This window comes from Chelmon rostratus, chromosome 12, assembly GCF_017976325.1.
Source record: "Chelmon rostratus isolate fCheRos1 chromosome 12, fCheRos1.pri, whole genome shotgun sequence".
Lineage (NCBI taxonomy): Eukaryota > Metazoa > Chordata > Actinopteri > Chaetodontiformes > Chaetodontidae > Chelmon > Chelmon rostratus.
In genome coordinates this window covers 26,721,880-26,735,477 of record NC_055669.1, presented here as the reverse complement: position 1 = coordinate 26,735,477, position 13,598 = coordinate 26,721,880, and the positions used below count along the sequence as shown (strand labels likewise).

Here is a 13,598-nt window from a genome sequence, read left to right as displayed (position 1 = left end):
CATGAACACAAATAAAGAGTTCAGTCTGAAGCAGAACAAGATGCAGTTTCTGTTTCTTCAAAAACCTTTAAAGGATTCTTGAATCTCAATCACAACAGAAGCTAAAAAAACAGCTGAAAACTGGGTTCAGACTTTCATGAAACTTTTTTTAACTATTACAAATTTGCTGCTTTTTTTTATTTGAGTCTGCTTTAAATCGTATTCTTAAGTTGTTTTTATGTGAAGTGCTTCATTGTGAGATAGACAATAAAAATTAACTTTATTATTAGTGGTAGTCGTAGATTTATTAGAATTTTTTTCACCGCAGACAAACAGCACAACAGACACATGTACGACTTTTTAAAACAATACTGGTTCAATCTTAATTTATTTAATTACTACAACACAATTTTTTTTGAACAAATGATTTATTGATGTTTCCAGCTTTTACAATTTGAAATACATTTACAGAATCTTTTTTTAAAATGAAAAAGCTCTAGATTCTTTTGTTCCATATCACAACACAATTTAGTCAATAAGAAACATCAAGACTCTGCAGTCAATCATGATTTAACTTGGCAGATTTTCAGAAGTTCATCTGTATGCAGATGATACTGTTTTATAACATCGCAAATTCAGTCAAATTAGCCTTGAGAGATTGGATCTCTCCTATTTTTTATACATTTGATGGACAAATTCTCTGCTTTTCCATCTTTACATTTTGAAGTAGTTCCTGTATAAATAACGTTTATTATGAGGAGTAGTGTTAATGGATTTATTGGTAAGTAGATTTCTATGCAATTAAATATTGCAGCAAGAATAGAAGCTGCATTTGTTGTACAAATTAACTTTAACATTATAGCATCATAATTAGAAAAAAAAAATCACCAAGAAATCACTTTTAGGTGAAGTTTAAGAGCTGACATATTTGATTTTTCTAAAAGCACTTAAATCTTCAAAACAAGCATCAGCAACTTTCAGACACTCTGAGATTTTTCTCCTCTTCTGTCTTCGCTGCTTTTAATATAGGTTGTGTTTTAGGTTTTTTCTTTAATGTTTTTTAAAACTTCTTTTACTTAAAGAAATAGTTTGATGTGTGTTTCGTTATTTACATTATTTCATACTATTATTATTATTGTTATTGTTATCATTGTTGTTGCTCTTAATTTTGCGAGAAATGAAACAAGAACTCACAACTTCAAATATTTTGATCGTTTAAACTTTTCAGTCAATAATTATAGATTATAGATTTATAGATTTTGAGAGTTTTCAGGACGGCACACATGCAGCTTCTGTTCTGCCTTCAGTGATTCTCTCTGCCTCAAGAACACGTCATTGTTTCAGGTTTTCACTTTCTCACCTTTTAGCTCAGCACCTGTAATCGTTTCAAGTTGTTTTCTTGTTGTAGAGTGAACTTTCTATGATTTGATGTGAGTATTTATCATTATAATAAGAATGATCAGTCTGGACTGGTATTCAGCTGAAGTGCTGACATTTAGAAAACATTTCAGGACTTCATTAATCGCTCTGAATCTAAATATTTGATCGTTTCAGGTTTTCAACGCTCCAGCTGTGATCATTTCAAGTTGTTTTTCATTTTCACAAGAAGCAGTTATTTTCATTTTTCTGATCATTATTCTAAATGTTCATTATGTCTTGTTGTCATTATAAGCAGACAAAACAAAACAAGAAAATTCAAGATCTGATAGATTTTATTTGAAACCACTGAAGTCTGTAAATATGGGAAACGTTATTTCAGGATTTCTGGAAGATTTGATGAAGATTTTTCACCGTCATTATTATTTGTCATCATTAGCAGTATTAGAGCAGACCAGGACGGTAAGTAGGACCTAAACTGCTGCAGGTCACTGTGATCACAACAGAAAACATTCCAGAACATCTAAAATCCATATTTTGTGTGTGTGGACGATGTTTTACAGGACGCCTGCTGCCGCTTCACAGCAGCTCGCTGCCTCATATCAACTCATCCATTAAATTAAAGCTTTAAAACAGAAATCCAGAACTAAACAGACCCAGAAAACGATTTTAATCCTGATGATGTTAACAAGGAGAAAGTGTGTTTTCTTACCTTGAGGATGAACGGTGAGCCGGATGGCTTTTCCAAACACTAAAGCATCACAGTGATTCAGCCTCATACAAAAACCCCAGAGCTGCTAATCGTCCTCAGAGAAGCTCAGAAGTGTTAAATCCACTTCACATGGACTCTCCCACAGCAGTTAAACACAGAGGAACAAACACAGACGGCCTCAGATGTGTGTTTATCTGGTAAATGCAAGAATATTCAACATTTCTGCAGCACAGACAGCAGCGCAGCACAGACACAACGCTCAGCAAAGTGAAGAAACGTGACAGTTTTCAGGTAGAAAAGAAGCAGCTGAGGACTCACCTGAGACACAGGTGTGTTTTCTGGCTTACTTGTTGATTCTGGACGTTTACTGACTGTGAACAGACAGTTTAGAGGAGACGGGAGGTTTTAGTTCAGCTCAGTGTGGATGTTCAGTCAGTGTGGTAACCAGCCCATCACAGTGAAAAAACCTCGTACAAAAACCTCCCACAGCTGCAGCAGCCAAACTGCTGCGATGAAGACAAACTGCTGCGATGAAGACAAACTGCTGCGATGAGGACAAACTGCTGCCATGAAGACAAACTGCTGCCATGAAGACAAACTGCTGCCATGAGGACAAACTGCTGCAATGAAGACAAACTGCTGCGATGAAGACAAACTGCTGCGATTAGGACAAACTGCTGCGATGAAGAGAAACTGCTGCGATGAAGACAAACTGCTGTAATGAGGACAAACTGCCACCATGAGGACAAACTGCTGTAATGAGGACAAACTGCTGCGACGAAGACAAACTGCTGCGATGAAGACAAACTGCTGCCATGAAGACAAACTGCTGCCATGAGGACAAACTGCTGTGATGAAGACAAACTGCTGCCATGAGGACAAACTGCTGTGATGAGGACAAACCATATAAATGTAAAAAAAACTGTATAAATGTAAAAAGAACAGGTGGGGTCGGCTTTTGGTTTCAGACAGAGACCCTCGTGTCCCTTCCTTTGGTTTCCTGTCTGTCTCCTGGATCTCCTGGAAACCTGTTGTTCTGACCGGTAAATGTAATGAAACGTTTTCAGATTCATCACAACATCATATTATAGCAGCAAGTGTTTTTGTTTGGAGACAAAAAGTTTAATGTTTTATCAAGAATTGATATATAAAAAACTAGAGTGACGTGTTTCTAACAGAAAAGTCTGAATAATGAAATCATAACTGTCCCTCAGGACATGTCATGATGTCTGTCTGAAGAGAGAAATCTGAGTAGCAGTTTGTCCTCATCAGAGCATTCTGAGACATTCCGTACACACGAAGACACGAACAGTTGAACCACTGCAGCTCAAACTTTATTAGAAATAAAACAGGTAACATGTCAACCTGGAGGCCCAGAAGCTGATCAAAGGTGGAGCAGAGACTGAACTACGTCACGCTGACATCAGAGTTCAATAATCAAACAACAGTTCAGAAAAACAGACGATTCATTATCAAAAAGAAAACGAACAAAAATCCTCTACGTAGAATCACATCACCTGACAGGAAGTCCTCAATGTGTCTGTGAGACAGCAGGAGACAGATAGTGAGACAGTGACACAGCTTTCATTTCGTTTATCTACGGGACAGCGAAGGCACGTTCCTACGGTGTCCCCGAGGACAAAACAAGAGAAGAGAAACAGCGCTCCCAATTCAACGAAGCACCGAACACCTGAGGACAGCAACAGGTGTCCTCTGTGCTGGACTGTCGGTGTCTTCAGTACTGACACATCACATCTGTCCTCTCACCTCCTGTCTTCAGTGTCTTTGTGAATTCAGAGCACATTTCTCAGATGTCACACTGTTGATTTTCTCTTTTTATTTTCATTGTGCTTCAGTTTTTCTGTCTCCAGAGAACATTTTTCTTAATGTCTGTCTTCTCACTCAAGACAAAAAAACAAAATTAAATGTTTATGCTTCACTTTCACAAACCTGATTCCAGAACAGCTGTGACGCTGTTAAAAACATCAGTAAAACAGGACGTGATCGCCTGCTGACCCTGAAAACAGCACAAAGTCAATATATTTACTGTTTGAGCTCATCAGCTTCGTTGGTTTTTGTTTATTTGGTTTATTTCCTGATCTTCTTCGTGTTCTCACTCCTCTCTGTGTGGACTCAGAGCGTATTTCATTAAGATCATCAATAATGAGAATAAACTTTCTTTATATTTATACAAAGAGATGCAGATCAAAGAGATCACATGACCAAAAACATGTGATCTGAATCCAGAAATGAGATCAATAAAAAGAGAAATTCTGCAGCTTCATGTTTATGATCATGTGACTGCGGCTGAATCAAACATACAGAAAGACACGTGAACACAACGACAGCTCACGCCCCCGATCAATCGGTCAAGGAGGAGGAAGAGGAGCAGGAGGAGGAGGAGGAGGGGGAGGAGCAGGAGGAGCCGGCCTGATCTCAGTGTTAGAGGAGCACAGCTCTGATGGTGAGGATGGTGTTGAAGGCCAGAGTTTTGATGAAGATCACTCTCACTCCGTTCATCACCAGCAGGAAGAAGTTCAGCTTCGCTGCCTCTGCAGGAGAGAAGAAAAGCAGACGAGTGACCGACAGCTTCCTGTTCTGATGCTGGAAGAAACAAACAAGCTGAAGCCAAACAGGGAACGCTTCAACACTCCACGCTGCTGTCAGCATCCAGCAGGGCGCTCAGGTGTGTCCCGTCACTCACCTGGACGGGGCTCGGCAGGCAGGTCGACAGCATCATGGTGAACTGAAAACACATCAGTCAGACACTCAGTAAGAAATATCGATAATTATTCTCAACATTCAACGTCTGAATGAATAATAATAATAAATAATAATATAATTAATATTATCTATGTAACAAATATTGACTTGGTATCAATCGATAATCAATATTAAAGAACTCTAATGAATCATCCCCCACAGAAACAGAACATGTGAATTCATCACATTTCAACCACTTCACATGTTCACACGACTCATAATACAGACACATGTGACTCTCAGATATTCACATGATGAACTCAGACTGTCTGAGGGTTTTAGACATCAGAAGTTTATTCAGTAAGAACATTTGCTGTTAATTATCAGACTGTTTGTAAATTCTTCTTATTATAAATAGTAACATTTATAATCAGAATTTACTGAAAGATTGCACTAAGATATTAATTAACTAGAAAATTCCCTCTGGGAAATTTTGAAAGGGACACGGGGTGTGTTCGAGCCGACAAAATTATCTACGTTTTAAAGTTTGAATGAAGTCTCGAGGAGAAACTATGGCGAAGCAGCGGACAATTGAAAAAGGCTGCAGTTTGAGTAAACAGCAGATATCAGAGGTAGTCAGTCCCTGATTAATGAATTGCTGTCAGCTGTGCCTGTGAGTTCAGCTCAGAGGTTGCCATGACAACTTGGGGCGGTTAGAAGCAGGCAGCATGCAGAGAGCAGGCAGTATGCAGTGAGATTTGGGTTCTGCGCACCTCCGAAACAAATCCCCCCCAGGAGAGAACTGTACCTCCTATCAGAGTGTACGATAGATCATCGGACTCCCGAGACCTTCCTGAGTCCGAATATGGCCTCGTTTTATTCCTGAGACAACAACTTTTCTTTTTATGGCGATCTAAAGACAGGAGGCATTTCTGCTTTTCTCACAAAACAGCTCTGAATTTTTACATTGGAGTCAATGGAGAGCAGGAGGGAGCTGGCTGCAGCTATTTCATAGCTGTAGGAGCCAGTGACTCGGGACGTTGCCCCGTGTCCCTAATAACATTGTGTAATATTATTACAACCCCAGCTCCAAAGAAGTTGGGCGGTGTGTAAAACATCAATGGAAACCGAATGTGATGTTTGTATATTATTGAATTGAAAAAGCACAAAAAAAACATCAAATGCTGAAACTCTGAAACTTGATTGTTTTTTGAAAAAACATCTTTTCTGGTCATTCAGTGCTCATGAGTGTAAATTGACACTCCACGCTGCTGTCAGCGTCCAGCAGGGCGCTCAGGTGTGTCCGGTCACTCACCTGGACGGGGCTCGGCAGGCAGGTCGACTGAAAAACAGAAAACACATCAGTCAGACACTCAGTCAGAAATATCGATAATTATTCTCAACATTTAACATCTTCTATAACCTGAATGAACACTAATAATAATTAATAATAATTAATATTAATATAATTAATATCTATGTAACAAATACTGACTTGGTATCAATCAATAATCAATATTAAAGAACTCTAATGAATCATCCCCCACAGAAACAGAACATGTGAATTCATCACATTTCAACCACTTCACATGTTCACACGACTCATAATACAGACACATGTGACTCTCAGATATTCACATGATGAACTCAGACTGTCTGAGGGTTTTAGACATCAGAAGTTTATTCAGTAAGAACATTTGCTGTTAATTATCAGACTGTTTGTAAATTCTTCTTATTAGAAGTAAGAACATTTATAATAAGAAGAATTTACATACAGTACCAGTCAGACGTTTGGACTCACCTTCTCCCTCAAAGGTTTTTCTTTATTTTTATAGCTTTCTACATTGTAGATTCACACTGAAGACATCAAAACTATGAAGGAACACATGTGGAATTATGTAGTAGCACTCTGTCACTCTCCGCCTTGGTCAAACAGCCCTTACATAGCCTGGACATGTGTTTGGGGTCATTGATCAAGCCAGATGGGCCAGAAGCCAGAAGTGTGCCTTGACTTTTGAATAAATCACCAAGTGTCACCTTCAAAACACCTCCACGCCTCCTCCTCCATGCTTCACGGTGGGAACCGGACATGTCGAGACAATCCGCTCACCTTTTCTGCGTCTGACAAAGACGTGGTGGGTGGAACCAGATTTCCACTGGTCTAATGTCCATTCCTTGTGCTTCTTGGCCTGAACAAGTCTCTTCGCCTCGTTGTTCTTCCTCAGTCGTGGTTTCTTTGCAGCTATTCGACCATGAAGGCCTGATTCTCGCAGTCTCCTCTCAACAGTTGATGTTGAGATGTGCCTGCTGCTTGAAATCTGTGAAGCATTTCTGTGGGCTCTAATCTGGGGTGCTGTTAATCTCTGGTTTCTGAGGCTGGTAGCTGTGATGAACTTCTCCTCTGCAGCAGAGGTAACTCTTGGCCTTCCTTTCCTGGGGCGGTCCTCATGAGGGCCAGTTTCATCACAGCGTTTGATGTTTTTTGTGACTGCACTTGATGATACTTTCGAAGTTCTTGAAATCTTCTGGATCGACTGACCTTCATGTCTTAGAGTAACGCTGACCGTCTCTTCACTCAGCTCAGTGCTTCTTGTCATAAAATGGATTATTACAGCAGTCAAATATGCTGTTAACTGTGTACCAACCCTGCTTCTGCACAACACAACCGACGGTCTCACACACATTCAGAAGGCGAGAAATTCCACAAATTACCTCTTGACACGGCTCACCTGTTAACTGAAAACCATTCCAGGTGACGGCCTCATGAAGCTGACTAAGAGAATACCAAGAGTGTGTAAAACTTTGAAGAATCTGAAATATAATTGTCTTCAGTGTGAATCTACAATGTAGAAAGCAATAAAAATAAAGAAAAACCATTGAGGGAGAAGGTGAGTCCAAACTTTGACTGGCAGTGTTTGTATATTCTTCTCAATATAAACAATATTTATAAAAATGTAATACTGTAAGATTACACTATGATATTAATTAATAACATTGTGTAATATTATTACAACCTCAGCTCCAAAGAAGTTCGGCGGTGTGTAAAACATCGATAGTAACAGAATGTGATGTTTGTATATTATTGAATTGAAAAAGCACAAAAAAACCAATCAAATGCTGAAACTCTGAAACTTGATTGTTTTTTGAAAAAACATCTTTTCTGGTCATTCAGTGCTCATGAGTGTAAATTGACACTCCACGCTGCTGTCAGCGTCCAGCAGGGCGCTCAGGTGTGTCCGGTCACTCACCTGGACGGGGCTCGGCAGGCAGGTCGACTGCATCATGGTGAACTGAAAACACATCAGTCAGACACTCAGTAAGAAATGTTGTTAATTATTCCCAACATTCAACGTCTGAATGAATAATTAGTGGCACGAGGAAACGCAAGAGCCACTCGCCTCTATAGCTCAAAGAGCTATAGAGGCGAGTGGCTCGAGCGTAGCTTTCTCGTCATTCGGAGCTCACGAGTGTAAAATGAGCACAGGAAGTGAGAATCAGACCAAACATTTACTGACAGTTTGAAACGGTTTAATAATGGAATTATTCTTGTGATTATTGTTACCGTTGTCGTTGTCGGTCCTGGTGTTGTGCAGCTCACAGGAGTAGATGGTCTCGCTGGTGAATCCGGCGTAGAAGTAGCTTTTCGTAGTCCTGGACAGAACGGCGTTGCTGGTGCTCACATTGACCTGACGGTCCTTCATATTCAGAACCATTTTACCTTCCTTCGGACGGAAACCAGCAGCCAGACAAACCTCATCAGTCGGCTCGTCCGCTCGAACCCCCTCAGGCTGCAGAGGACTGAGGATGAACAGGATCGGGTCCACGGGGGACTGATCTGCACCCAGACAAAGAAAATGAAGCAGAGCCACGCAATTTATTGAACAGTAAAAAGCTGAAAAAAACATGCTTTCAAATATTCTTAAAACATTAAAATCTAAATCTTCCATGAACACAAATAAAGAGTTCAGTCTGAAGCAGAACAAGATGCAGTTTGTGTTTCTTCAAAAACCTTTAAAGGATTCTTGAATCTCAATCACAACAGAAGCTAAAAAAAACAGCTGAAAACTGGGTTCATACTTTCATGAAACTTTTTTTAACTATTACAAATTTGCTGCTTTTTTTGTTTGAGTCTGCTTTAAATCGTATTCTTAAGTTGTTTTTATGTGAAGTGCTTCATTGTGAGATAGACAATAACAATAAACTTTATTATTAGTGGTAGTCGTAGATTTATTAGAATTAATTTCTCCGCAGACAAACAGCACAACAGACACATTTACGACTTTTTAAAACAATACTGGTTCAATCTTAATTTATTTAATTACTACAACACAATTTTTTTTTTGAACAAATGATTTATTGATGTTTCCAGCTTTTACAATTTGAAATACATTTACAGAATCTTTTTTTAAAATGAAAAAGCTCTAGATTCTTTTGTTCCATATCACAACACAATTTAGTCAATAAGAAACATCAAGACTCTGCAGTCAATCATGATTTAACTTGGCAGATTTTCAGAAGTTCATCTGTATGCAGATGATACTGTTTTATAACATCGCAAATTCAGTCAAATTAGCCTTGAGAGATTGGATCTCTCCTATTTTTTATACATTTGATGGACAAATTCTCTGCTTTTCCATCTTTACATTTTGAAGTAGTTCCTGTATAAATAACGTTTATTATGAGGAGTAGTGTTAATGGATTTATTGGTAAGTAGATTTCTATGCAATTAAATATTGCAGCAAGAATAGAAGCTGCATTTGTTGTACAAATTAACTTTAACATTATAGCATCATAATTAGAAAAAAAAATCACCAAGAAATCACTTTTAGGTGAAGTTTAAGAGCTGACATATTTGATTTTTCTAAAAGCACTTAAATCTTCAAAACAAGCATCAGCAACTTTCAGACACTCTGAGATTTTTCTCCTCTTCTGTCTTCGCTGCTTTTAATATAGGTTGTGTTTTAGGTTTTTTCTTTGATGTTTTTTAAAACTTCTTTTACTTATAAAAATACTTTGATGTGTGTTTCGTTATTTACATTATTTCATACTATTATTATTATTGTTATTGTTATCATTGTTGTCGCTCTTAATTTTGCGAAAAATGAAACAAGAACTCACAACTTCAAATATTTTGATCGTTTAAACTTTTCAGTCGATAATATGATTTTGAGAGTTTTCAGGACGGCACACATGCAGCTTCTGTTCTGCCTTCAGTGATTCTCTCTGCCTCAAGAACACGTCATTGTTTCAGGTTTTCACTTTCTCACCTTTTAGCTCAGCACCTGTAATCGTTTCAAGTTGTTTTCTTGTTGTAGAGTGAACTTTCTATGATTTGATGTGAGTATTTATCATTATAATAAGAATGATCAGTCTGGACTGGTATTCAGCTGAAGTGCTGACATTTAGAAAACATTTCAGGACTTCATTAATCGCTCTGAATCTAAATATTTGATCGTTTCAGGTTTTCAACGCTCCAGCTGTGATCATTTCAAGTTGTTTTTCATTTTCACAAGAAGCAGTTATTTTCATTTTTCTGATCATTATTCTAAATGTTCATTATGTCTTGTTGTCATTATAAGCAGACAAAACAAAACAAGAAAATTCAAGATCTGATAGATTTTATTTGAAACCACTGAAGTCTGTAAATATGGGAAACGTTATTTCAGGATTTCTGGAAGATTTGAGGATGAAGATTTTTCACCGTCATTATTATTTGTCATCATTAGCAGTATTAGAGCAGACCAGGACGGTAAGTAGGACCTAAACTGCTGCAGGTCACTGTGATCACAACAGAAAACATTCCAGAACATCTAAAATCCATATTTTGTGTGTGTGGACGATGTTTTACAGGACGCCTGCTGCCGCTTCACAGCAGCTCGCTGCCTCATATCAACTCATCCATTAAATTAAAGCTTTAAAACAGAAATCCAGAACTAAACAGACCCAGAAAACGATTTTAATCCTGATGATGTTAACTAGGAGAAAGTGTGTTTTCTTACCTTGAGGATGAACGGTGAGCCGGATGGCTTTTCCAAACACTAAAGCATCACAGTGATTCAGCCTCATACAAAAACCCCAGAGCTGCTAATCGTCCTCAGAGAAGCTCAGAAGTGTTAAATCCACTTCACATGGACTCTCCCACAGCAGTTAAACACAGAGGAACAAACACAGACGGCCTCAGATGTGTGTTTATCTGGTAAATGCAAGAATAGTCAACATTTCTGCAGCACAGACAGCAGCGCAGCACAGACACAACGCTCAGCAAAGTGAAGAAACGTGACAGTTTTCAGGTAGAAAAGAAGCAGCTGAGGACTCACCTGAGACACAGGTGTGTTTTCTGGCTTACTTGTTGATTCTGGACGTTTACTGACTGTGAACAGACAGTTTAGAGGAGACGGGAGGTTTTAGTTCAGCTCAGTGTGGATGTTCAGTCAGTGTGGTAACCAGCCCATCACAGTGAAAAAAACTCGTACAAAAACCTCCCACAGCTGCAGCAGCCAAACTGCTGCGATGAAGACAAACTGCTGCGATGAAGACAAACTGCTGCGATGAGGACAAACTGCTGCGATGAGGACAAACTGCTGCGATGAAGACAAACTGCTGCCATGAGGACAAACTGCTGCAATGAAGACAAACTGCTGCGATGAAGACAAACTGCTGCGATGAGGACAAACTGCTGCCATGTGGACAAGCTGCTGTGATGAGGACAAACTGCTGCGATGAAGACAAACTGCTGCACAAACTGCTGCGATGAAGACAAACTGCTGCGATGAGGACAAACTGCTGCGATGAAGACAAACTGCCGCCATGAGGACAAACTGCTGCACAAACTGCTGCGATGAGGACAGACTGCTGCCATGAAGACAAACTGCCGCCATGAGGACAAACTGCTGCACAAACGGCTGCGATGAAGACAAACTGCTGCGATGAGGACAAACTGCTGCGATGAAGACAAACTGCTGCGATGAAGACAAACTGCTGCACAAACTGCTGCGATGAGGACAAACTGCTGCAATGAGGACAAACTGCTGCGATGAAGACAAACTGCCGCCATGAGGACAAACTGCTGCACAAACTGCTGCGATGAAGACAAACTGCTGCCATGAGGACAAACTGCGGCCATGAAGACGAACTGCCGCCATGAGGACAAACTGCTGCACAAACTGCTGCGATGAAGACAAACTGCTGCGATGAGGACAAACTGCTGCACAAACTGCTGCGATGAAGACAAACTGCTGTGATGAGGACAAACTGCTGCCATGAGGACAAACTGCCGCCATGAAGACAAACTGCTGCCATGAAGACAAACTGCTGCGATGAAGACAAACTGCTGCGATGAGGACAAACTGCTGCCATGAAGACAAACTGCTGCCATGAGGACAAACTGCCACCATGAGGACAAACTGCTGCCATGAAGACAAACTGCTGCGATGAGGACAAACTGCTGCCATGAAGACAAACTGCCGCCATGAGGACAAACTGCTGCACAAACTGCTGCGATGAGGACAAACTGCTGCGATGAGGACAAACTGCTGCGATGAAGACAAACTGCTGCGATGAGGACAAACTGCTGCGATGAAGACAAACTGCTGCACAAACTGCTGCGATGAAGACAAACTGCTGCGATGAGGACAAACTGCTGCAATGAGGACAAACTGCTGCCATGAGGACAAACTGCTGCCATGAAGACAAACTGCAGCCATGAGGACAAACTGCTGCACAAACTGCTGCGATGAAGACAAACTGCTGCGATGAGGACAAACTGCTGCACAAACTGCTGCGATGAAGACAAACTGCTGCGATGAGGACAAACTGCTGCACAAACTGACGCCATGAGGACAAACTGCCGCCATGAGGACAAACTGCTGCAATGAAGACAAACTGCTGCCATGAGGACAAACTGCCACCATGAGGAAAAACTGCTGCGATGAAGACAAACTGCCACCATGAGGACAAACTGCTGCAATGAAGACAAACTGCTGCGATGAAGACAAACTGCTGCGATGAGGACAAACTGCTGCCATGAAGACAAACTGCCGCCATGAGGACAAACTGCTGCAATGAAGACAAACTGCTGCCATGAGGACAAACTGCCACCATGAGGACAAACTGCTGCGATGAAGACAAACTGCCACCATGAGGACAAACTGCTGCAATGAAGAGAAACTGCTGTGATGAGGACAAACTGCTGCCTTGAGGACAAACTGCCACCATGAGGACAAACTGCCGCCGTGAGGACAAACTGCTACCACAAGGACAAACTGCTACCACAAGGACAAACTGCTGTGATGAAGACAAGCTGCTGTGATGAGGACAAACTGCTGCCTTGAGGACAAACTGCTGTGATGAAGACAAGCTGCTGTGATGAGGACAAACTGTATAAATGTAAAAAGAACAGGTGGGGCCGGCTTTTGGTTTCAGACAGAGACCCTCGTGTCCCTTCCTTTGGTTTCCTGTCTGTCTCCTGGATCTCCTGGAAACCTGTTGTTCTGACCAGTTAATGTAATGAAACATTTTCAGATTCATCACAACATCATATTATAGCAGCAAGTGTTTTTGTTTGGAGACAAAAAGTTTAATATTTCATCAAGAATTGATATATAACAAAACTAGAGTGACGTGTTTCTAACAGAAAAGTCTGAATAATGAAATCATGACTGTCCCTCAGGACATGTCATGATGTCTGTCTGAAGAGAGAAATCTGAGCAGCAGTTTGTCCTCATCAGTTAATTATTTTCAGTTTCTTACTGTTTAATTATTTTCAGTGTTTCAGGTCAGATAACATCTGATATTTATGGAGGAAACAGCAGCGCTCGAGATGAGCCTT

General features: G+C 40.2%; 1 protein-coding gene across 2 annotated transcripts; it reads right to left on the bottom strand.

Annotated features, from left to right (window-relative positions):
• Window positions 1–3,384: 3,384 nt before the first annotated feature.
• Window positions 3,385–11,340, bottom strand: LOC121615401. 2 transcript variants are annotated; one of them, XM_041949748.1, is made up of 7 exons: window positions 11,089–11,340; window positions 10,771–10,964; window positions 8,334–8,606; window positions 8,020–8,061; window positions 6,087–6,113; window positions 4,773–4,814; window positions 3,385–4,620 (listed from the first exon to the last, which is right to left on the bottom strand). In XM_041949748.1, the coding sequence occupies exons 2-7, from the start codon at window positions 10,835–10,837 to the stop codon at window positions 4,511–4,513; spliced, it is 561 nt and encodes a 186-aa protein (XP_041805682.1). In that variant the 5' UTR covers window positions 10,838–10,964; window positions 11,089–11,340; the 3' UTR covers window positions 3,385–4,510. The 2 variants fall into 2 exon arrangements, with proteins under 2 accessions (XP_041805682.1, XP_041805683.1); XM_041949749.1 differs by lacking the exons at window positions 4,773–4,814; window positions 6,087–6,113.
• Between the last annotated feature and the right edge of the window lie 2,258 nt (window positions 11,341–13,598).